The sequence below is a fragment of the Leptopilina heterotoma genome, unplaced genomic scaffold (assembly GCF_015476425.1).
Source record: "Leptopilina heterotoma isolate Lh14 unplaced genomic scaffold, ASM1547642v1 Lhet_63, whole genome shotgun sequence".
Lineage (NCBI taxonomy): Eukaryota > Metazoa > Arthropoda > Insecta > Hymenoptera > Figitidae > Leptopilina > Leptopilina heterotoma.
This window is the reverse complement of record NW_025111149.1, coordinates 689643-714918: the sequence shown is the minus strand read 5'-3', so window position 1 is coordinate 714918 and position 25276 is coordinate 689643. Positions and strand designations below refer to the sequence as shown.

At 28.1% G+C, this 25276-nt stretch overlaps 1 protein-coding gene across 2 annotated transcripts in view; it reads left to right on the top strand.

Annotated features, from left to right (window-relative positions):
- The window catches only part of LOC122509825 (mediator of RNA polymerase II transcription subunit 20), a 423200-nt gene extending 398315 nt beyond the window's left edge, over window positions 1-24885 (top strand). For both annotated transcript variants that reach the window (XM_043624082.1, XM_043624083.1), the window contains exons 4-5: window positions 22181-22291; window positions 24361-24885. In XM_043624082.1, the coding sequence (XP_043480017.1) occupies window positions 22181-22291; window positions 24361-24453 (204 nt within the window). In that variant the 3' untranslated portion in view covers window positions 24454-24885. The remainder of the gene's footprint in view (window positions 1-22180; window positions 22292-24360) is intronic.
- The last annotated feature ends 391 nt before the right edge of the window (window positions 24886-25276 follow it).

Sequence of the window (25276 nt, the reverse complement as noted above, 5' to 3'; positions counted from 1 at the left end):
TCCTAAAGGATAGAAAATTTTATTGTAACATTTAAGCAGTAGCAGGTCCACCCGTACACTATCAAACAAACAAAATTTGTGAAAAAGGACGTTTAAATTTATTTTCTATTCTGAAGGATAAAAAATTTTTTGTGACTTTTAAGTAGTACCCAGGCGCGAAAGACCAATGCTGACGATAGATTAAAGGTTGATTGAGTCTTGAACGCTCAGTGTGGGTAACTCACAGTAGAAGCAGTCTTTACGTCACTGTCAATCAATATTAGTTCAATATTGGTTCAACATTGGACCCAATGCTCGTCCCATGCTCGATTCAAGACTCGGTCAATCTTTATGAGTGAAGCTCGAACATCTAATCTTGATTCAAGCTTGAATCAATCTTTACACAATATTCAGTTTATCTTTATTTATTACCGTGTTCACTTAATTAAATAATATTATAATAATTATAATTATAATAATTGTTTCAAATAATAATAATAATTAACATTAAGTTATCAATTGATAAATGAATATTTATATTTATTTAGTATAAATATATTATTATAATTGTAACATTCATATTTAAAAAAAGTTAAATGGAAAATTTTTTTTTATAAATGTTTTTAAAATTATTATAGATAATTAATAAATAATAATTAAAATGTGCAATAAATATTCCTGACACTGCATCATATTTAATAATTTTATTAATTATGTTAATTTTTAATATTAATTTAATTAATTAATTATTATTTATTTATTAATTAATTATCATAATTATTAATAATTATTATTCAATTAATAAATATTATTATAATTAATAACAGTTACAATATTTAACATTATAATTCATTATTATTCCAAATTATATTTATTTAAATAATATATTATTAATATATCTAATAATAAATGTTAATAATTTTGTTACTGAATAATAAAAAATATCAATTATTTATCGATGTTTATTAAATTATCCATTAAATATTTTTAATTGTAAAATGTTTTAAAAGTTGAATTTTGTAATGATTACAATTTTATTATGAATTATTTAATATTCATTTTTAATAATTAAAATAATTCAGGATTAGTATGTGTAAAATTTTTAGTCATAGTTTTCACTTTGCCCTTATAAGTAACAAAGTATACGGCACTGGCATTAATATATTACATTAGTCCGAGGTCTCATCGAGACTCAGTGGCCGTGCGGTTTAAGTGGTTGCGTCAAGGACTTCCAGAATGCGTCTGGGGCGGGGGGACGTGAGTTCGATCCCACGTGCGAGCGGATTTTTTCATTATAAGCGTTACATAAAATAATAAAATTACTATTTAATCTGTATAATTAATAAGTGTTGTGAATAAAAACTTGTGAACTTGTTTGTAAATAATATTAAAAGTCTGTTAAAAATGAAGTTAAAAAATGTACAAATTATCACAAATTGTCTTTTTTTGCTAAAATTATTTTTCAATATTATTATGTTAAATGACATTTATTGTTAGTAATATAATATTTATATGAAAATAATATAATTATTATAATAATAACTTATTGTCATTAAATATGTAAATACATATATATTAATAACAATACTGTTTATTATTAATAATAATAATTAATACATTCACGTTATATTGAATGAACGCGTGAGAAGCGTGTAAATTTGGGAACAGTGGAAGCAGTCTTGTTCAGTCCTGCTTTCGGCTTCCGCAGCATTGATTGAAGATTGAACGCCAGTCTTCAACAAAGACTGAGCGTCAGGTTTACATCGGTGTTACTATTCCGGACTCAAGCAGCCTTGCTTTCGCTGTCCCACCAAGCTTTAACCAAGCTTTAACTGGAGTTTTCAACTAACTATCTGGAGGGACAAACAGACTACATTTGAGGTTAAGTTTTTCGTAACCATCTCGGAGGGATAAATAGACACTCCGATGATTAATTTGACTAACTCGGAGGGAAAAGTTAACTATCCAGAGAATCAGGCTTAACACTCAAAACCTAACCCTCTAAGTTTGACTATCCAGTTTTCTCAGTGTATTCTATCAGACAATGAAAATTCGGGAAAAAAGACAATTAAATTAAATTTAATTTAATAATTTTTATTTGATTAAAATAAATTTTTTTCATTGTGAATCTGTGCCTAACCGATAATCGAGATAGATACTTTCATTATGTCTTCTAATATTTTTGGAAGTAGAATTTTATTTGCATTGAAAATTGAATTTATTTTCAGTTGTCAAATCTGTATTAGTTTTCCATAAGAGCAGATAACATTTGTGATACTGAAAATAATGTAATAATTTCCGTTTTTTCTATCCGCTTCTGCTTTTATTAGTAATTAAAAAACGAATAACCAGGGTACCAAGAGATTACACAGTTTCCATAAGATCTTTAATTAAAGTACTTTAACAACTTTCTGAACCCAATTTTTATCGTTTATATGTATTTCAAACCTTTATGAAACTATCAGTGTTACTTTAACTCGTAATTTTACCCCTCCCCCTTCTCTCTCGTAGCATATAAAGCGTTGTATAAAGCGTTAGGAAAATATTTTTTGCAAAATGGTATTGTAATAATTACACGGTTCGTTTAAGTGGAAAAATACTTAATAATCTTCTTTCAGATTTTATTCAGAAACACTCTGGATATTGCAGTAAATATATATTTACTCCAACATCCAGTGTGTTTCTGAATAAAATGTGAAAGAAGATTATGTTTCTATATAATGATTTTTAATAATAAAAAAAATTCATCTGCCACTTACCTAAAAGGGATTTTCGATAATTTAGATATTTCTCGTCGCAGTATCTTTTGAGTATATATATATATATATATATATATATATATATATATATGTTTCAATGTTTTATCATAGTCTAGTATTTATTTGTAAAACAGTTATAAATATCGTAAATGTCGAAGCACGTGCCTAGTAACCGATAATAATGATTTTTGTAAAAATATAGTTGTAGACTTTTGCGGAGGCGCCTAAGATATAGAGTGACTTTAGCAGGACATTTATAAAGTATTCAGTTTAACATAAATGCAATTCCTGAGAATATTGAAATTCTATTCGCCCACGAAGAAAATAATTTCCAAGAAATACACTGTATTTTTGCAGAAATGAAGTTGTATTCTTTTTCATTCTATTAATTTTTCTCTTTTAAATTTTCTTCGCAAAAAGCTTTCTCTTTGCAAACAAAATTTGTTTACAAATTTGTATAAAAAGGGAAAATTAAAAAATTATTTCGCGGAATTGAAATCAATCCGGTTTCGTTACTAAATATTTATAATCATCGAGAGACCTTCGAGATTTACGAAGTTGCACGCAGTTTGAGAAAATAATGACACTGAGTTTTCTTCCGTGAGAGATTCAAATTGGGAAAAAGAACGTTTTAAGAGTGTAATTAAAAATTTAATTAACTCAAGAAGACTAGAGACAGGAGGTAAAACTTCGGTAGTGGGGGTATGGCAATGCTGAGTCGCTCAGCTGATGTATGGTCAGGCGTTTACTTTCAAAAAAAGTTTTCGCCGCAGTAGACCAGGCGGACTTCTGCGCAATCTAACACACGTAAACACGGGAAAATATATTCTATACAAATACAATATGAAATATAAGTGTTTATATTTTCAAACATCTTATAGTTATTAAAAAAACGTTTTAAAAACAAAAAAATGTGTAAACTGTAGCATGAAGTGTATTAAAAGTTAACAAAAAGTAATAGTCATAGTGTTGTGTTTATCTTTCTTCTTGTTACAACTTTTCACACAGCACGTTTTCGGAATTTTTAACTATTTGAATAACACTTAACTTAATAATCACTCACATTATTTCTATATATCCGTTATGACACACATTGTCAATTGTGTCTCGATTGCACTGATTGCACTTTAAAGTTAACCTCAAATTAAAATCATATCATACACATATGTAAAACATATGGTATACAAGAATTTGAATGTGTGAGTGATGTGCAGAAGCACCGCGCCGGCGACTTTTCGAAACGAAAAACGCCTGGTTAAAGAAAGGTTCTTGACTCATCCCCACTACCGAAGTTTCACCTCCTGTCTCTAGCCTTCTTGAATTAACTTTATGATATGACGTTAAATTACTCCCACGTGTGTGTATATGGTTGTTGGAAACGAGGTTGGAAATTGATATTTTTATTAAACAATAGTTTGTTACGAGAGAGAATTAATTCAGGTGCACTTTTCTTGTAGGAACCCTGTAAGAATTCAGAAAGCTTGCGGCAAGCTTTCAAAACTGGCAATAATTTTTTTATAATAACTTAATTAAATATATTTTTTAATATATCAAATAGGTAGGGGAGACTGGGGTAAACCCGCTCACTTTTTTCAGATCGGCTAAAATCTAGGAAATTATTCTCTAAATCCAAGAAAATTTATATCATTTGAAAGCTTATGATATCTACTAAAAAAATTAAAAAGAGTTTTTGATTTATATTTTTTAGTTTTACTTAGAGAAACTTTTTAATTAACATATGCCAAATTTCGAAATCACAATTTTCCAGGGTAAACCCGCTCACCTTATCTTTTCAAGACGGAAGAGTTTTATTTTTTAAATATTAAAGTTCGTCTTATTCCCGTCTTAAGTATGAATTATTATTGATAATTTATGAGTTTTATAAACAATTTTATAAACAACAAATTGGTTTAATAAATAATGAACATAGATTTCATGAATTACAACTATGGATTTAAATAGTGTTATATTTTATTAAGAGAAAGTGAAATGTAGTTACAATTTTGGTTTTAATAAGTCATAAATTGTGTTATTGTTGAAATATAATACGTGAAATTATTTTATTCTAAATTTTAAATTTAAAACTAAGTGAGCGGCTTTACCCCGACTTCACGTGAGCGACTTTACCCCGAGTGTATTCCTCACATTTCAGAATAAATTTAATTAAATCTTTTTAAAATAAGACTCAAAAATAATGATCGAAAAACTTAAAAATCCAAAATACGTTTTTTTTTCTGACACCTCTAAAAACATTTGATCGTCTCTGATTCTATGTTGAGTTCATGAAACTAAACGAAAGTTCGTTAATATAAGTTGAATGTCAAGTACTATTCACAGTACCAATATCTTCATCTTAAGTTGAGTTCATGGCGTAAAATCGCTAGTGAGCGGGTTTACCCTGTGAGCGGGTTTACCCCAGTCTCCCCTAAATACATTAATGTAAATACATTAACTTAAAATTTCTAACGCTTCGGGATTCAAACCTACACCTTTCTAACATTATAACGCACCGAAATCGAATACACTAACCACTATACCCCGCTCGCATGAGAATTCAAATTCATGATAGAACTAGCAACAATTCGCGCTCTAAAGCGCGCGGCTAACTTTTTACTACCTACATTTTTTAAATAAAATTAGCAATATTAAATATAGTAGAATTTAAAAATTTTCTAATTTAAATTTTTGTTAAAAACACTAAAAAAATCAATTTTGGAGAATTTATAAATAATTGCAAAAATTCAATTATTCCTCATCGGAGAACATACCTCTTTTTTAGACCATTTTTCAAAGCTCAATCAATTTAAAACTGCTCATCTAATCAAACTAAAGAATTTTTTTAAATATATAGTTTAAACTCTGTAGAATAAGTCTGTACCCGGGTAGCAAAATCCAAGTCGCTACCAAAGTACAGATCTGATGCAGACCTGTTATTCTAGATCTGGAACGGATCTGGAATTTTACATGGTCCAAAGCAGAAGCAGACTTGGTAACCAATTAAACAGCTCTATCTATATGCAGGTACCAAAAGTACTAAACCAATTGCACAAATAATGAAAAGTCGGTAAGGTGAAACCGATTGAGCCCTTGAACAGGTAAGAACACAAGGATAGCGACGTACAGAAGTATGTTATAAGAGAAAACCGAAATTTTAACTTTGTATTGCTATAAATTTCTCTTTACTATTTTAATTATCATTCTCTATATTTGAATTAGTTAAAAATAACTACACGGAGAAAAATGGAAAAATGATTTATGCAGTCAGTGTAGTACTCCTTTATAGAATAATATGTGACAGGTACACACTATAGTATTAGAAGTTTCATAGCTGAACAGTTTGGGACTCAACACAAGTTATCCCATTCATCAGCTTAAACAAGACTGTTTATATACTCTAAGAGGGAATAAGAGTATAAAAAATTGGAATGAGAAATTTCTTTCTCATGTAATTGTTAAAAGAACGCGGCAGTGTACAAAACACAAGTCAATAATAGAAGCGAATATTGAACAAATAGTACTCAGTCCAGTTCTTTCGAAAAATGAACGCCGTGCACATAAAGTAGATACCTACTCGAAAACCACAAGTTATTCTCTCTCTCTCACACTAATGGTCGTTCACTTATCTTACCGTTTCACTTACTCTTACTACTCTCAACTATTATGCAGTGCAGTTAAGTTCATTAAATTATTAAATATTGCTGTGAGAATAATTAATTATACATTTCATTCAAGGTCAATTCACTATTTTGTACACGAAAAAAAAGATTAATCAAATTTACCATGAGGACTGTCAAACTTAAAAAAGGTTTCAAGGTTATTAAGAAAAAATTAATGTTTTTTATTTATTTATTATTAAATTCTAATAACCGTATCAAATTTAAACTAGTTGACAATATTGTTTATTCAATATTATGAATATTGTTGACATCCATACTTACATTAATTACAAAGTAAAATCCACGCATGATCTAATTTATTTCATTGGTAAGGGATGTTTCTTAAATAGGAAATTTCCCCCATCGATTGCGTAGCCGAGAGGCTTAATGTAAAAGCGTGCGATTTATAATTATATGCGTATATTTAGTTGTATGGTTAGGTAGGTGTTCAATCCCGTATGATTGTAAGATTTTCCGATGCATTTAGTTGTTAATTGTAAGTATGAAAATGTGGGAAGAATAAAGCTTGTGAATTAAGGAATATGAATATACTAGCACAAATAACGCGCGCTAAAGCGCGCGTGAAGTTTCTTGTTTCACTTTTAACATATATATAACAATAATGTAATTTTTACATTACATGTCACATGAAAATTAATGAAAGCGTAAATGCCAATGAGACGATAATGAAAAATATGTTAATTACATTATTTTTGACTTATTAATTATCAAAAATAAATTACATTTAATTAGAATTAATTATTTATTTGTTATTTTGTTTCTAATAGTTTTCTAGTCAAAATTAATTAATATTATTTTCATATCATTAACATTCAAAAATTCAATTATTCAGAAGAATTCTACACAAAATCACTATTTTTCTAAATTTATTCAGGGAAATCAGGAAAAAGTCAGAAAATTTTTTTAAAAGTGCTGGAATAATATTTAATTTCAAGAATTCATAAGAAAATTCTGAATGTTATTCTTGAGCATTGAAAAGATTTTATATATTTCAAACTCTTCCTGTTTTTAACAATAATTAGACTTTACAGATTTAAAATTAATTTTCTTAAATAATTTAATTTTTAAAAAACTATCGAGAAAAAATTATTTTTTATTAATTATTTTGGAATAATTTTTTATTTAAAAATTAAAAAAATAATTGAATTTTATGAAATTTGTATTTAAAATTTTTTTATAAATAATATAAATAAGTAGTAAATGTCACGCCTGCCAAAAAAAGTATTTAATTTATTATTATTATTATTATTATTATCATTACTCAAAAGAAATTCGATTATCTTTACAAAATTTCAATAAAAAATTCTTCGAAAAATTTATGAAAAATTACAAAAATGTTATCTTTTGAAATTATTACAGGTGACAGCTAAGAAAAACGCGCGTGTAGTTTCTCCTAGTATTAATAGATAATTAATAATAATGCCTATTAACAATAAAAACTGGTACTTAATCACTTAACTACTTAATCACAAAAAATAATTAAAAAATTTTAAAAAATTTCGTTAAAAATTGAAATTTACAAAATATATCACTGCTTTGCTAACTTTGCATAAAATTTCATATTTGTGCCTTCAAAAAATGAATTTAAAAATGTTTTGATAAAATTCTTTATCAGACTTAAATTTTAAGAAATTTTAATTATTCAATAAATTATTTATTTTTGCATTCAAATTATTGAATGATCTAATAAAAATTTATTTAAAAATGAATTTTAGTTAAAGTTCTACATAATAATTGAATATTAAAAGCATTATAGCATGAGTTTTAAAAAATAATTAAATTTTAAAATGGTTCCAAATTAAATTCTTTAAAAATTTGTATTTTTCATACTTATAACTAACAATTCTGTAGAATTAATTATTTTAAAAAAGTTTAATTGAATTTTTTTCTGAAATTATTTGAAGTATTTTTTTTTTAATTCGTATTTAGTTGAAGAATTTCTGAATAATTTAAATTTCGTAAACAAATGGATTTTAAAATTCTCAAAGAACTTTTTTCAAAAATTATTAAAAATAATTTATTCCTGTGGGAAAATAATAATAATTAAAATTTATTTAGAAAAGAAGTAATTGATGTTTTCAAATAATTTTAGAATTAAAGAAATTCGTAAATAAATGTAATGGAACATTTTTTGGAGTCATTTTTGAATCAGTTTTAGAGAGAATCAGAATATTCTTTAGAGTCAAGGAAAAAGTCAAAATTTTGTTAAGTAATAAAGTTTTTCATATTAAAAAAAAAAAAAAAAATTTTTACAGGATTTACATTTGTTAATTTTCGAAAATGTTTGTTACAAAATGCTAATTTTTTAGAATCAAAGAAAATAATGAATAATATAATAATATTAATAATCTTTTTAGATTAATAAAAATATTTTTGAATTAGTATTTGAGAAATAAAAATAATATTATTAAATTAAAAAAATAAAAACAAAATAAAGAAATGTAATATTATCTATCAAAACATATAAAAAACAAAAGCATAAATTTTGTTATAAAATCGTTATTTTATATTTTATTTCTATTTTCTATCAAAACGAATAAAAAACAAAAGAATAACCATGACTATAACTTCAGGTGTGGACAGACTGGACAGAATGAATACGACGATTATTATAGTTAATTATTGAATATATAAAGAGTGCATTTAACACATTTTTATTTTTTTTAATGATTGGTTATTGTTTTTTTTATATAAAAGCAAACACTCGATTCGCGTCGCGTCGGCCATTTATTTTGACAGGTTCCGCGCCTGCGTTCCTTTATTGTGAAAATTTCGAAGTAGGGGACTGAGTCCAGTTTCTCTACTATGAACACTGCAGCGCGCCTTATAATCTTCGCCTGTGTTTCAATGCTCTTTACAGTGACATTTGGAACTAAGGCCCTCTATACACTATACGCAACACCCTAAGATGCTTGATGGAAATGAATTAATGTACTTTTACTGGACTGAGTCCAGTTTTTTCAATATTGACTCCCAGTTTTTCAAACTCTATTTTTCTCAGTGTAATTTTCAGAAAAGCATATCTGATTGTCAGTTAAAAATAACTGATATTTTAGTACACTTATTTAACTTATTCAATTATAATTAAATAAGAATTATTAATTAAGCTTAATGAGATTAATTAGTGAGTAGCTCATAATATTAATTTTTTCATTATATACTATAAAATAATATACCGAATATTTATTCATAATAATAATAATAATTTGTAATACACTGAAAGATTGATAAAATTTGACCAATTTTTTAGTTGTTTTTTTACTGATAATCATTAATTTTGTCATTGACAATAAGTTAATTTTAACTGATTGCAGAAATAAAATGTCAGTCATTTATTGTTAGTTAACCCAGTGATTTTTAACTGATTCAAATTTAAAGAGCACAATTAAAATATAATTGTTCTTGTCGTTTCATGAATATTTATATTTTATATTTTGTGACCCTTATAGTGCAAAGCATTTCCTTCTGCATGCTTTTTAAAATTATTTTATTAAACAGTTGGTTACTTAATGTATCTATTGGACTTAATTCAGATTTATAATTGTTTAACCTAATATTAGAAAATATTTACTCGGAAACAAATCCCTGTATTTACAATAAATTCTATAATTATTATTCTACACAAGTAATTTATGCTTACAAACTAAAAACCGAGAAATCTGAAAATGTACTATATAAACAACTTTTTGGAATTTCCCAAACGTAGCATGAGCGCGTAAAGTAACCCTGAACCGCAGGGGTTCTAACTATCTTTTCTTTCGGGTTTCAGTAAGTGAGAGAGAGAAAGAGAGTCTTTTTGCTCTGCTTTTTGAATGCAATTGAGGGCGTGGATCGGATAACTGCCCGTAGCGCATGGCCGAAAGGGACTATACCAGTCGGACAGCAGTGAGAGGCCTAGAGGCGCTCACTGTTGTCTGACTGTTATAGTCCCTTTCGGCCATGCGCTACAGGCAGTTATCCGATCCACGCCCTCAATTTTTCTCTAAGCCCAGATTCTCAACCTCCGAGATGGTCGAGCGGTTAAAGTGTTTTATCTTGCGTCCCCTACGTCATCAAAACCTGCGTTGCGATATATAGTTAGGTGCTCGAATCCCTGCGTTTAGGAATTTTCTTAATATAATTATAAGCTACGACTTTAATAAAAAAAAATGAAATACTGTGTTTAGAAGTGTGTATTTAAGTACATAGTTCTTCCAGCTTAAAATGAAAAAAAAAATTGAAAAAATTATAAAATAAACAATTTAAAACATTTAAATTTAACTTAAATTTTGCTTTTTGTAATTTATTTTAAAACAACCTTACACGGAAAAAAATTTCCTGTGAAAATTACAAAATTTCCTGTGCCATCTATGAACGGCGGTTGTAGTATCCACAAACGGCTGAGTTTGGGAAATACACAAACCAGAATGAGTCTTGTCACAAACTTCAGTTTATGATTCAACAGCTTAAACAGTCACGCAGCAGACGACAAGCAGACGTTCACTTGAATTTTCTTGCGCATGCGTGGATTGCTTGTTGGAAACACAAAACTCGCCTGCATAAAGCACAACTTAACCTATTTGTATATTTTACGAAAAAGTTTGTGTTTTCTTCTATAAGAAATTTTTTTCCGTGTATTCATTTGAAAAATGCCTATTTTATTAATTGCAAAAGATAAAAATATTATTATTGTATTTAAATTAAATATATTTTCAACTAAAAACACAAATTTTACAAAAAGCAAAGCTGTTATAATAAACAGCAAAGTAATGACCAGAAAAAAGCAAGAACCCACGCTAGGTACTGTCGAACGCCTTGTTACCATACGAACAACAGAGAAAATCAAATCTGGTTATATACACGTTTCAGACATGTTCCGCGTTCCAAACCTGCTTTGGCACAGACTTGGTTACCAGATATGGCCCAGATCTAACCAGATCAGTTCCAGATCTGATCCAGAAGCCGGGTATACTTGCCCAATGGGAAATAGCCATTAGTCTACCATTGGTGCATTAATGGCCCAATATTGGAAGCCATTGGTTTTCTCTAGGTTTATTATTGGCACCCAATAATGGACCACTAATGGTAAAATCGTGGGATGTCCACGCCGATGCCAATATTTTGCAACCATTATTGGCACATTATTGGCAGCCATTAAAAAACCAATAATAAAAAAAATGTTTTTTATTAAATTTTGTTAAATAATAAATTTATTTATTTAATAATAATAATAATAATAATAATAATAATAATAATAATAATAATAATAATAATAATTATTATTATTATTATTATTATTATTATTATTATTATTATTATTATTATTATTATTATTATTATTATTATTATTATTATTATTATTATTATTATTATTATTATTATTATTATTATTATTATTATTATTATTATTATTATTATTATTATTATTATTATTATTATTATTATTATTATTATTATTATTATTATTATTATTATTATTATTATTATTATTATTATTATTATTATTATTATTATTATTATTATTATTATTATTATTATTATTATTATTATTATTATTATTATTATTATTATTATTATTATTATTATTATTATTATTATTATTATTATTATTATTATTATTATTATTATTATTATTATTATTATTATTATTATTATTATTATTATTATTATTATTATTATTATTATTATTATTATTATTATTATTATTATTATTATTATTATTATTATTATTATTTTTTTTTTTTTTTTTTTTTTTTTTTTTTTTTTTTTTTTTTTGTAGTCGGAAGTGGAAAATCTGTGAATTCAGATACCTGGGTAATGAATTCCAGGTTATGTGGGGATGACCGCTCTTGTTCTGGTCGACCCACTAAAAACCACTCCCGTCTTAATTTGGACTATTCTTCAACCCACGGAACTACCTATTGGCTTTTAACTTCGTGAAGTGAAGGTCCCATTATGTCGCTTACGCGACTCTTCCGTGCCGCTCTTGTTCTGGCCTTATTTCCTCCTTGTCCTTGACAGAGTCTTTTTTGCCTCCTCGAGGGCAGTTCTGAAGACTCTGCATCTCCCTGATCCAGCAACATGTTGGATGTTTTCCTTTTCGCTGAATTTCGCCTTGCATAAGAAGCAGCATGGGCTCTTCTTACAATCTGCTGCCTTATGGCCGGCTTCTCCGCACTTGAAGCACGCAGCCGACCTATCTACCGCTTGGCAATCTCTGCCTATATGGCCATAGTCAAGGCACCTGTGACACCTTGTGACCATAACTCTCCTACTAATTTTGCAGGACACAAAACCGATTTTAATGTGCCCTATCTTCTCCAGCCTGTTAGCGTCCTCTTGGGAGGTGACCACGACAGCGAGCTTAATACCTCGCTTATTTGGTCCGAGGACCGTCACCTTCCTGCTTTCTGCTGGCACCGTAGATAGTTTGTCCAGGGCTTCTTTGACATCCTCCTGTTCGGTAAGGGTGTCCATGTCGCGGATCTCCAGCACAGTCTGCCGATCCGCCATCTGCACCTTACCTAGATCGCCGATCACCTTTGTCACCTCTTCGGTGAACAACTTCTTGTTCGAAGACCCCCCAATTTTAATGAGGAGGTCTCCCTTTTAAGTGGGTACAGCTCCCACAACCCTTGTCTGGCTGGCCTCTAAGTCAGCCTCTTTTCGAACCTTCGCTAGTACTTCGGCAAAGGTAGATCCTTCAGCCACTTTTACGACCATTGTGGCTCTTCCCTTCTTATCTGAAATTGGCTTTGGTGCCGTTTTCATCTCCTTGCCTTTGGACCTTTTAGAAGGTCCCTCCTCCCTTTTCCTTTTTGGATCCTTCGCAAGCTCAGGATCACTTCTCTTTCGTTTCTGAGCATCCAAGACGACGTTTCTCAACACGATCGCGTTACAGCGATCTCGTCTGGCTCTACGATCCTGTCTGGCCTCTTCCGACCAAGTCAATCCCTGGTAGAGATTCTCATCCTTTTTCGTAGCTGCTGCGTGCTTCTCCTTGATCTCCTGTATGAGCGATTTCATGCCTTTGAGTCCATCCTTGATTGTCATATTGACATTCTTTTGGACCTCGCAGGACTTCATCATCTTGTTAACCGCTTCCTCCATTGCTAGAATGCATGTTGCCTCTTCCTCTCGCAGCTTAATACATTCATCTCGATCTTGGTTGCAGCTTGCAATGTCCTTTGCCGAAGCATTACTGAAGACAGAAATGCCACTGACCTGGCTTGTCACGCTGCTTGTACTTCCTCTTCTTTCTACCCTATCCACGATGATCTGTGGAACTCCCAACGCGTTGTTGCCCTCCTGCATCCATGGGCCACTGGCCACCGCCCTCACGCTCGAAAGCGCTTGACGATCGGAACCAGTGAGGGATTTAGCCGAAGCATTACCCCGCAGGTACTCCTCATTTTTACAATCGCTCATACTTAATGTTTGTCCCGTATCGAGGGAACGATCGAGCCTAAACAGGGTACTACCATCTGGCCAAGATGGGCCCTGAACCGCCTCCGTTAGTTACATAGACGTTATAGCATTGCCGGAGCATTGATGCGACGTCTATGATATCCAAGGGCACGTGAACATGTATGTTCGGACGTGGAGGTCGATGTATCTCTCCAAGATAGCAGGAAGTTTCCGCAAAGGGAGTGCATCCTGGTATCTCTTCACAGAGTTTACCCTCATTATTATTATTATTATTATTATTATTATTATTATTATTATTATTATTATTATTATTATTATTATTATTTATTATTATTAAAAATATTAATTTTTTTAATTACTTATTTTATAGAAATGTTTATTATTTTCTATCACATCGAAATGTGAATAACCCATTCGTTCAGAGTCTAAAAATTATTTACCTCACATTCATCAGTGCAAAAATAGGAGAGGACGGGCAGAATAAAATTCCACAAATATTCGTGAGAATGCTGCCTCTTTATATACTTTTCAAGTTTAATGTTAGTTGCGAGAGAGTTTGAAACAACACCTCCTGCGGAGCGTTGAGCGAACTACATACAATTACTTACCGACGCTGCAGAAATTATCATGTAGTAAGTATGTAGTTCGCTCAACGCCCCATAGGAGGTGTTGCGCGAAACTCTCTCGAAACTAACATGAAACTTGAAAAGTATATAAGGAGGCAGCATTCTCACGAATATTTGTAGAATTTTATTCTGCCCGTCCTCTCCTATTTTTGCACTGATGGATGTGAGGTAAATAATTTTTAGACTCTGAAAGAAAGGGTTATTGACATTTCGATGTGATAGAAAATAATAACCATTTCTATAAAATAATTAATTAAAAAAATTAACATTTTTAACAATAATAAATAATAATAATAATAATAATAATAATAATAATAATAATAATAATAATAAATAAAATAATTATTAAATAAATAAATTTATTATTTAACAAAATTTAATAAAAAACATTTTTTTTATTATTGGTTTTTTAATGGCAGCCAATAATGTGCCAATAATGGTTTGCCAATTATTGGCATCGGCGTGGACATCCCACGATTTTACCATTAGTGGTCCATTATTGGGTGCCAATAATGGGACAATAATGGAATGGTGGCTCCCATTATTGGGCCATTAATGCGCCAATGGTTTTTTTCCCATTGGGTGAAAATCCTTATTTAAAATATTAAAAAAAGATAAAAAGCTTTTCGTAAAAAAGCGTGGGGTCATAAAGACACCCATGTGTTCTCTGAGGGTTATTTTCAAAAAAAAAATAAAATTCTTATTAAATTCAACTATGTTCAAAATTTGAAAAAAATTCTCGTTAAAATCCCAATTATCTTTATAAATAATAAAATTCTTCTGTAAAATTCAATTATTTTCAAAAATTTTTCTAATTTTAATGATTTTCAATATCTACAATTTTAATGAAATTTCCCAAAATGAATTCAATTATTTAAAAAAAATTTTAATTTAAAATGTTAGAAAATTACAATTTTGAATGAATTAATTAAATAATAAAAATGTCACAGGAATTCTATTATTTACAAATTTTTTTAAATTTCTTCGCAATAATTCAATTATTTTCATGAAGAATAACATTTTTTTTACCAGGAATTCAATTATTTTCATAAATAATAAAATTGTATCTGTAGGCTTTCAATTATTTTCATAAATAATAAACATCATTGCAGAATTTCAATTATTTTCATAAATAATAAAAATAATCACAGAATTTCAATTATTTTTAGTACAATGTTAATGGAATTTCTCGAAAAATGTAATATTATTCTTAAAAATTTTAGTACAATTCATTTTGAAAAATTTTAATAAAATTCTTTTTAACAATCCAATTTTTTTTCAAAATAATTTGAATAAAATTCTTCATAGAACTAAATTAATTTCAATAATTTATCAAAATTCAATTATTTTTAATATCTACTATTTCAATAAAAATTCACAAAAGAATTGAATTATTTAAAAAGAAATATATTATTAAAATTCGTCTGAAGAATTTAATTATTTTTCATAAATATTAAAATTCTTCTCAGAATTTCAATTATTTTCAACACAATTATTAACAAATTAGATTGTATTCAATAAATTAAAGAAATTTTTCAAAAAAAAATGTAATGATTTTCTAAAAATTTTTAATAAAATTCAAGAATTAAATGCTTAATTTCAATTATTAAGAAAGAGGATTATTGTAAAAACTTGAAAGAAATTGTTCATATAGAATTCAATTACTTTGAAAACTTGTAATTAAAATTATTAAAGAAACTCCATTATTTTAAAGAAACTCAAAGAAATTCTTCAAAAGAATTTAATTAAGATTATGTAAAATTTTAATAAAATTCTTCCTAAATTCAATTATTTTCATAAACAATAAAATTCTTCGAAGAAATTCAATTCTTATCAAATTTTTTAATAAAATTTTTTGCAAGAATTCAATTATTTGCAAATTTTTAATAAATTTTTTCGCAATAATTCAATTATTTTCATAAATAATATAAAATTTTTACAAAAATTCAATTATTTTCGTAAATAAAAAAATTATTTTTATGAATTTAATTATTTTCATAAATAATATAATTTTCGCATATGAATTTAATTATTTGAAAAAACAATTTTCATAACATTTTTCGAAAAAAATCAATTATTTAAAATATTTTTCATAAAATTCCTCCTTGGAATTGAATTATTTAACAAAAAAATTAATAAAAGTTCTTCGTAAGAATTCAATTATTTTTGAAAACTTTGATAAAATTCTCGGTAAAAATTTTAATTATTTTAAAGAATTTTCCTCAATTTAATGATATTTATAATCTACTAAAATTTTTCAAATGAATTCAATTATAAAAATTTGAATGAAATTCTTGCGCAAACATTTAATTATATTCATAAAATAATTAAAATTTCACAAGGAATTAAATTATTTTCATAAATAATAAAATTTTTTGAAGGAATTCAATTATTATTTTCATAAAAAATAATTTAAAATTCTAGAAAATAATAATTGAATGAAGATGATGAAAATAATTTTTTATCCCACATGCACAGAAATGGCGCTTTTCGATAGCTGACGACAGGGAGTGCAAAAGTAACAGCTGATCCCATGTATTATTTTTGCCCAAGGGAGAAAACGGCCGCCATTTTAATACAGGTCAAACAAGTGAATGACTTTTACTCCCTGTCGTCTGCTATCTGAAATCGCCGCTTTTGTGCATTAGGAATAAAAAATATCGTAAGTAACACGGGAATATAAAGGCAGCCAATTTGTTTACGATGATTTTTGTGACACTCTTTACGGTCTCGGGGCCTCAAGGGTATAAGTATCCTTGGTTCGCGCCCACTTGGCTTGGTATTTTTCCGGCACGTGAGACAATCTGAGCGGGAGGTTTGACGTCGAGGTATAATGATGTGCACCGTCGATTATTGTCCGGTACACACCATTAGAACTCGACTGTCGATAAACCGGTTGTACTCAGAGAGGTTTTCTACAGTTTCCCTCTTCTCTGGCGAGAAAACCCATTGACGGGTGGTCCAGGCGTAATGCGAGTACTCCTAATAAAGTCGGCTGTAGACGCAAAATTAGGTTAATATATAGAAAAATTTTCTAAAGTAGAATGGTTATGCTTAATCCAAAAAAAAAAAGTATTTCTCGGGGACTCTTGTCGAAGTGCGTAAGGCCAATAGGGCAGGAGTATAAACAATAAAAAAAAAAAAAAAAAAAGTTACAGTAACAATATTCTTATATAATATAAAATAATGATTTTATTACTTGGTCATCTTTAATTATTATAAAACATGAAGAAATCGATCACTCCGAGTCTTCGACTCGGAGCAATTGATATCTTCATGTTGAAAAACAATACTTTTATAAGTTGTTTAATTTAAAAAAGATTTGAATTTTGAATTTTTGAATGTCTTAATTCCTGTGGAAAATCCTGTTCCAAAAATAAGATTAAAATAGAAATTGTGCAAATATTTTTCTTCTTTTTCTAAAACAAAATAATAATTTTGTTAATAAAATTGTGATTAAAAAAAAAAATAATGGAAAATAAATAAATTTTCTATTTCTTAATCACAGTTGTTTAACAATTTTCTAATTTTTTTTTAGAAGTAAAGAACAAAAATCTGCATAATTATTTCAATTTGACAAAACATAATATTTAACAAAATTTTAGTCTTTGAATGGAAAGAAGTGAAAAAAATTCTGATGATTTCTATTTGTCGTTACAATTTTGAATTAACTATAAAATAAAAATAATTATAACATAATAATAAAATATACAATCTATCTAAAGTTAACAAAAAACAAAAGTATAAACAAAAGACAACTTCAGAGTGTGAGGGACAGAAAAAGTGAATGAATGAATGAAAGAACATTTAAATTATTATAGTTAATTTATAACAGGCCTGCACAAATGTGTGGCTCGCGAGCAAGAGGCTGAGAGAGAAATTCCCCCTCCATGCGGGCGCTCTGCCTTGGCAGGCGGAGTGAAGCAGGCAGAGCGCCCGCATGGAGGGGGAATTTCTCTCTCAGCCTCTTGCTCGCGAGCCACACATTTGTGCAGGCCTGATTTATAAAGTGCCACGAAAAGAAATGACAAAAAGCTAACACATCAGTGTTAATTATAATATTGAAACAAAAACTAATAATACTAGTAAATTTGTAAAAACAAATTGACTGCAGAAGTAAATATTTTATTTATCATAAGTAAATACCCTGAATAAAAAGTCGGACTTATTTCGGACTAATAATAATTAAGTTTAAAATCAATACAGTTTTTTTTATAACTATTGAATCCGTAATTACCCAATGGGAAATTTACAACTGGCGTAGTACTGCGCCAGCACTGGCAGCACTGGCATGGCACTGGGATGATAACGCCGTCTGGCGCTGCCGAAGTACTGTCTGTCAGTGCTGCCAGACAGCGCTGGCGCAGCACTGGACCAGTGCTGGCTGAGAATATTGCCGCAATAAATGCCGTATTGTTATTAATTAGTCGTAAATTCATAATTATAAATAATTTAACAACAAAATGGTAAATAATATTAATAAATAGTTATTATTCATAAAATATTTCTCTTCTTAAAGAAATTGTATTAAAGATGGAGACTAACAATGGATATAGTAAATGAAGTAGAAAAAAATTGTTTATAACATTTAAAAATTAAATAATAAACAATTACAGTAAGTGTGCATTAGATTTTCATATTTTAGTACCTAACGATTGGAATCTAGAAATATCGCAAACCTATGAAAATAAACAAAATTGCTGACGAGGGGAATCGAACCTACGACCTACGGACTAACAGACTAACGCTCTAACCACTATGCTAACGACACATGTGTACAGTAAAGTATTAATATCTCAGTATCATTCAGACGTACAACTATTGAGTCAAAGATGAGAAAAAAATTGGGACACGTTAGAAATAATAAATTGAAATAAAATAAATTAAACTAAATTTTTAATAATTAAATTAAATTACTTTACTTATTGCATTTAACATTTTACGTAATTCTTAAATTACGTGGTAATTTTTTAATAATTTTTTATTCATAGTAAGAAGTATAATAGTATTTTAATAGGAACCAAATTATTATTGAGATTAAAGTTTAAATTTTGTTTATAATTTTAATTTGTTTAAATAATTTATTATTTACAAAATTAGACAATTGTGTTAAATTGTTATTATTAAATTTAATAAGAATAAAAAATGAACAACTGAAAAGTAAAATATTAATTTTTTCAATAAATTTATATTTATAAACATTTATAAACTTTTTTTATAATTTTTTTCAAGTTTATGTCAAAAAAGCAATGTTGGCAAAGAGCGTTGTGAACAATTTTTCTATACACAGCCAGCACTTGCCGCCGTGGCTTGTCCAAGCTTTGGCGAAACAAAAATTCTGTACTGCGCCAGCACTAATTAAGTCCAGTTAATTAAGTCAAGATTACTCCAGAATGATTTAGGATTCATAATTTCGCTCGGATTGATGTTAGATTAACGCGAATCATTTTCAGACATTTTTCGTACAATTATCGAACTAATCCACACTAACCCAGTGGGAAATTTGCAACCGGCGCGGATCCTCGCCTGTACCGACGCCGGAGTAGTGGTACTGGCTAGGAACCGCCTGCCTACCGCCCGAGAACTGGTATTCTACCAAAAGATGACTTGGCCAGGAGCTGGCTGGCCATCCGTCTCGGAACTGGCATTCTACCGCCCGGTAACCGGCCGGGAGAAGCCGTTCCGTGTATAATTCAACCGGCTGGGACCCGGCACTGTACCGACTGCGGATCTTTCATTTAATAGACAGATGTGCGCTGGCAATGCTGGCATTCTACCGCCTGACAACCGGCTCGGATCAAAATGATAATTTCAACAAATATCAATAAAAAATAATAATTAATTGCAAAAGATAAATACGGATGACAATTCATTGACAGTTCACTTTACACATTTTTTTATTTCTTTATACACTTAAACGCAATTTTTTATTACATACACATTTGAAAAATCCTAACGCTTGGGGGTACGAACCTACGCCTAACCGAATATTTACGCACCGAAATCTCGCACGCTAACCACTATGCTACGCTCGCATGGAACTCTCAAATCTTAAATGCTTTCAAGTCTCACTAGCTAAAATGAAAATTGTAAAATTACTACGCGGCAATAAACAATTTTCAAATACGGACTGATGTTATACCGGTATTTATGAATATTTTAATATTTCGTTTAAAAAGGAACTTGTTAAAATTGTTATTTTATTATTATATTTTTTAATATTTTATTACGTAATTATTAATAATTGAATGAAATTTGAATGCACAACACATTTTTTTAATTATTTAATTTGCAGAAAAGTGTCAATAAATAATTACTTAATATATTGTTTAAATTAAAAAGAGATTATTAATTAATTAATAATAAATTAATTAATAATAATCTCTTTTTTATATATTGTATTTAATATGTTAGGTATTTATTGTAGGCATTATAATATATTGATCACATTTTCTTTCAAGTTAATATTATTAATTATTAAAAATTATTTATTTAATTGCACATTAATAAAGTTGGATTTTTATAAATATAATGAAAAAATTAGGTTTCTTATATTTTTCCTTTGCATCAATACAATTAATTTATTTATTGGTTAAATAATAATAATAATAATAATAATAATATTATTATAATAAATGCAATTAGTTATTGTAATAATTAATTAGCTATGATATATATAATAAAATAAATTTATGATTATACTGATAATGTGAACTATAACAATAAATGACGAGATCCGCAGTCGGATCCGCCCCAGCACCGAGCCAGTACAGACCTAACATCCATCATTCTTCCGACGCCCGTAGAAGAATGAAATCCGCAGGCGGAACAAATCCAGTACCACGCCAGTACTGACGAAAGTAGAAAGGTGGATCCAAAATTCTGAGCCTAATCTGTTCAACGCCGGTTGAATTTTGGGATCCGAATCGGTACAAAACATCGGTACTGGCGGTCCGCACGGGCGCGGATCCCAGGCGGTTGTAAACTCCGACATTCGTCCGACTTTTCCTCCTGGGAATATGCCCGGATTTAATCTGGATTAACCCATTAATGACCATCCAAATTGAAGCGGACTAATGTCGGATTGGATTAAATCCAGATTGTTGCAGACAATTTTCGTATTCTCAGCATATACAGATTTCGGATTGTTTCGGATTATGGCTTTTAATTGGATTAAATCCCAATTGTTGTATAGACAATTTTCAAATTCGTTGCATACAGTTTTCGGATTGTTTCATATACTTGTTTCAGAATAGGATTTTGCCACACTTAATTTCAAATTGTTGTGGACTAATATCGGATTACTTGCTCACAGAGTTCGGAATGCTCCGGACATTTTGCGGATTGAGTTTTTTTAACTAGATTAAATTTGGATTGTTGCGGACTGATTCCGTATTCTTTACATATTATCTTCGGATAATTCGTACTCATAAATTTGGATTGTTGCGGACTAATTACGGACTAAATTTGTAGACATTCAGGATTACATGGAAAAAATAAAGTATTGACAATAAAAAAGTGTCGATTATTGGCGATTAATTGGTGACAATTAGTGATTGATTGGTAACAATTAGTAAGTAATTGGTAACAATTTGTGCAAGACTGTATATTAAGCTTGCCGCAAGTATTACGTGCTATCTGGGGTGTAATATAAAAAATAGAAAACGAGCAATAAAAATTCCAATGAAAAACTAAAATTATAGATGTATTTTTCTTTGTTTTATTGTTTTAGGTTGAATATAGACCGTGTCTTGTTCCGGGAAATGCTTGGGAATTGATGCGAGAATTTCTTCAAGGCTTTCTTGGTTCCACTGTGTCAAATCAGGCACCGCAATACTTGCAGGTAAAAGATAAATTTCTGGATTAAATTAAATCAAGCGCAACTAAAAGTCATGTCGATGGATCGATTTTTTTATCAATACCAAGACGTGCGTTAATTTCAATATACGATATATGTATATAAGAAAACAGTGTTGAGAATAAATTCAAGGTGTAAAGTGACATTAAGACGGATTAAAGTCAATGGAATATTCTTAGGTAATCAAATTCAATCGTACATTTTAATATTAATATATTGCGTAATTATATATTGATTCCCTTGCGAGTATATATATATAAACATATCATATTCACTTAATATTTAAATACAGTTTCTGAAGAGGAAATTTTTTTATATCTTTATAAATCTTTTTTCCAGTATACTTATCATAATTTGGATTCTTATTTAAATTTAATTTTTATTCCATTATTTATGGGGAAAGAGATACTCTTTCGTAATTTTTATTTTTGCTGTAAACGAGAGAATAAGAAGAAATTTGTTTCGGAATTCTTTTCTTGAAGTTCTTGAAGTTCTGAAGAATATAACTAACAACAAACAACTGGGATATTTGTTCCTTTAAATATGGTTATTTTTTATTTGTCTCTATTAGTTTATTATAAGAATAGTACAAAAACAGCAGTAAAAAAATATAAATACAAGTAGTTACCCAAACGGCATAACATTTAATATTTAGGGCAATATTTTCATAATATTTATTAAATTCGTCTTAATACCAGACAATGTTGGGGTAAAATTGACATACAATTTTTATTAAAAATAATTGAATTTAATTTTATAATTTAAATTTTAGGATTTAAAGTTTTCAATTATAATTCTAATAACTTTAATTTTATAATTTCAATTTTATAGTTCTAATTTTATGGTTTCAATTTAAACATTTTTTTTTAGAAATTATTTTGTTTTCCATAATTTTTTGTTAATATTTAAGTGAGTTTTTTTTAATTAAAAAATTTTTGTTTAAAAAATGTTATTATTTTTAAAATTGTTATATAATTTTAAATTTAAAAATTTGAAAATTTACGTTTCGAAAAAAAAAATTTTGTAGTTTTTTGTCCATATTAACCGGAGATATTAAACTTTTAAAAATCCAAAATTTTGGAAAATAAGACTTTTTTGAAAATTTCGTTGAAAAATGTAGAAGTAACTTTAAAAGTATCGGCACCAACTTGTAGAGCATTAAAAAACGCTTTGATTGACCTATTTTTGATTTAATCTCTTTTACCATGAATTTTATATAAGAATTTTAAAAAATAACTAAATTGTTTCTAATAATTTTGTTACAATTTTTGATAATAATTGAATTCTTTCGGAAAATGTTATCTAATTTTTTAAAAATAATTGAATTGTTTCCAAAGATTTTTTTGAAATTTTCGAAAATAATAATTCAATTCTATAGCGAAGAATTTAATTGAAGAAAATTTTGTATAAATAATAGAATTCTTACAAAAGACTTTAATAAAATTTTTGAACATAATTGAATTTCTGCAAAGAATCTTATTATAACAATAAAATAAATTGAATTCTTGCGAAGAATTTTATTAAAATTTTGAAGAATAATTAATTCCTTTAAGAATTTTGATTAGAATTATATTAAACATAATTGAAGTCTTCCTATTAATTTCTTTAACATTTTTTAAAAGAATTAAATTCTTGCAAAAAATTGATTGAAAAATTAAGAAAATAATTGAATTGTTTCGAAGAATTTTATTAAAAGTTTCAAAAATAATTGAATTTTTTCGAGGAATTTTATTATAATTACATTGATAAATGGAATTCTTACGAAAAATGTAATAAAAATTTTTTAAAAATAATTGGATTTTTATTATTATAAAAATTCTATTAAAAATAATTGAATTTCTACGAAGAATTTTAGTGAAACTTTTGAAAATAAATAATAATAATTATAGTTAATCAGTTAATTAGTACATTTTTTTAATCTTGAGTCTGAAATTTAAAAAAATTGAATTTTATATTTAAATAATACCACAATATTCTGCTCAAATGTTGCGCTATTTGAGTACATTTTACATTTTATTAACGATCAATACTTAATCTTCATATATTTTTTGCAGAATCGAATGAACGAAATTTATCAACCAATGGACACAATTCATCAATATTTGGAGCATTTTGGTCAATACCGCAAAGCAACTGGAGTTATATAGTTATTTAAAAAAGAAAAAAACACAATTTCGATTTTTTACAAATATTTTTCTTTTTATAACGACAATTAATTATATTTTTATCAACAATACTTATTAAGAATACTTATATTATTTTAAAAACAGGTATTCAATTTTTTAATTTTACTGAAACGACTATTTGGTTTTTAGAATTAAAAAGAAAATAATTAGTCTATTACTAATTCAAAAAAAAGAATAATTCGGTAAAAGTAGATTGTTACCGATTGAAGAAAAGTGTGAGTAACACAGTTAGCGATGAACGATATTGCAACTTCGACTCTAAGCTTCGAGCAAGTGATTACAGAGGGAGAAAGTGATCTGGAGTTGTACTTTTTGAATTTCAATTTCAGTGTATGTATTTTGTCAATTTAATATATTTTTTGTATTGATCATTAAAAAACATTTTTTAAAGTATTTTTCAATTGTTAACTAATTTTTCTTCTTTTTTTTAACTATCAGCTCTCATGAGAAAACTGAAATCAGAAGAAAGAAATAGAAATAAATAATTGAATATGCATACTATTCACTGTAAATATTTTTGCGTTAATAGTTTATTTTATGATTAGAGATAGTACTTGATAGTACTAGTACTTGTCTCACCACCTCGTGTTAATTAATGCGTACAATTCAAGCATCTAATAAATATGAATCGAATGTGATTGAGCAGTTTTCACCAGTTTGTCAATTGTGACAAAAAAACACATATACGGTAATTATTCTTAAATATTTAAAAAAAATTTGTTTTAATGTTTTACAAACAGTATTTTATTTAGTATTTGTTTAATATTTAATAATTATATTACGC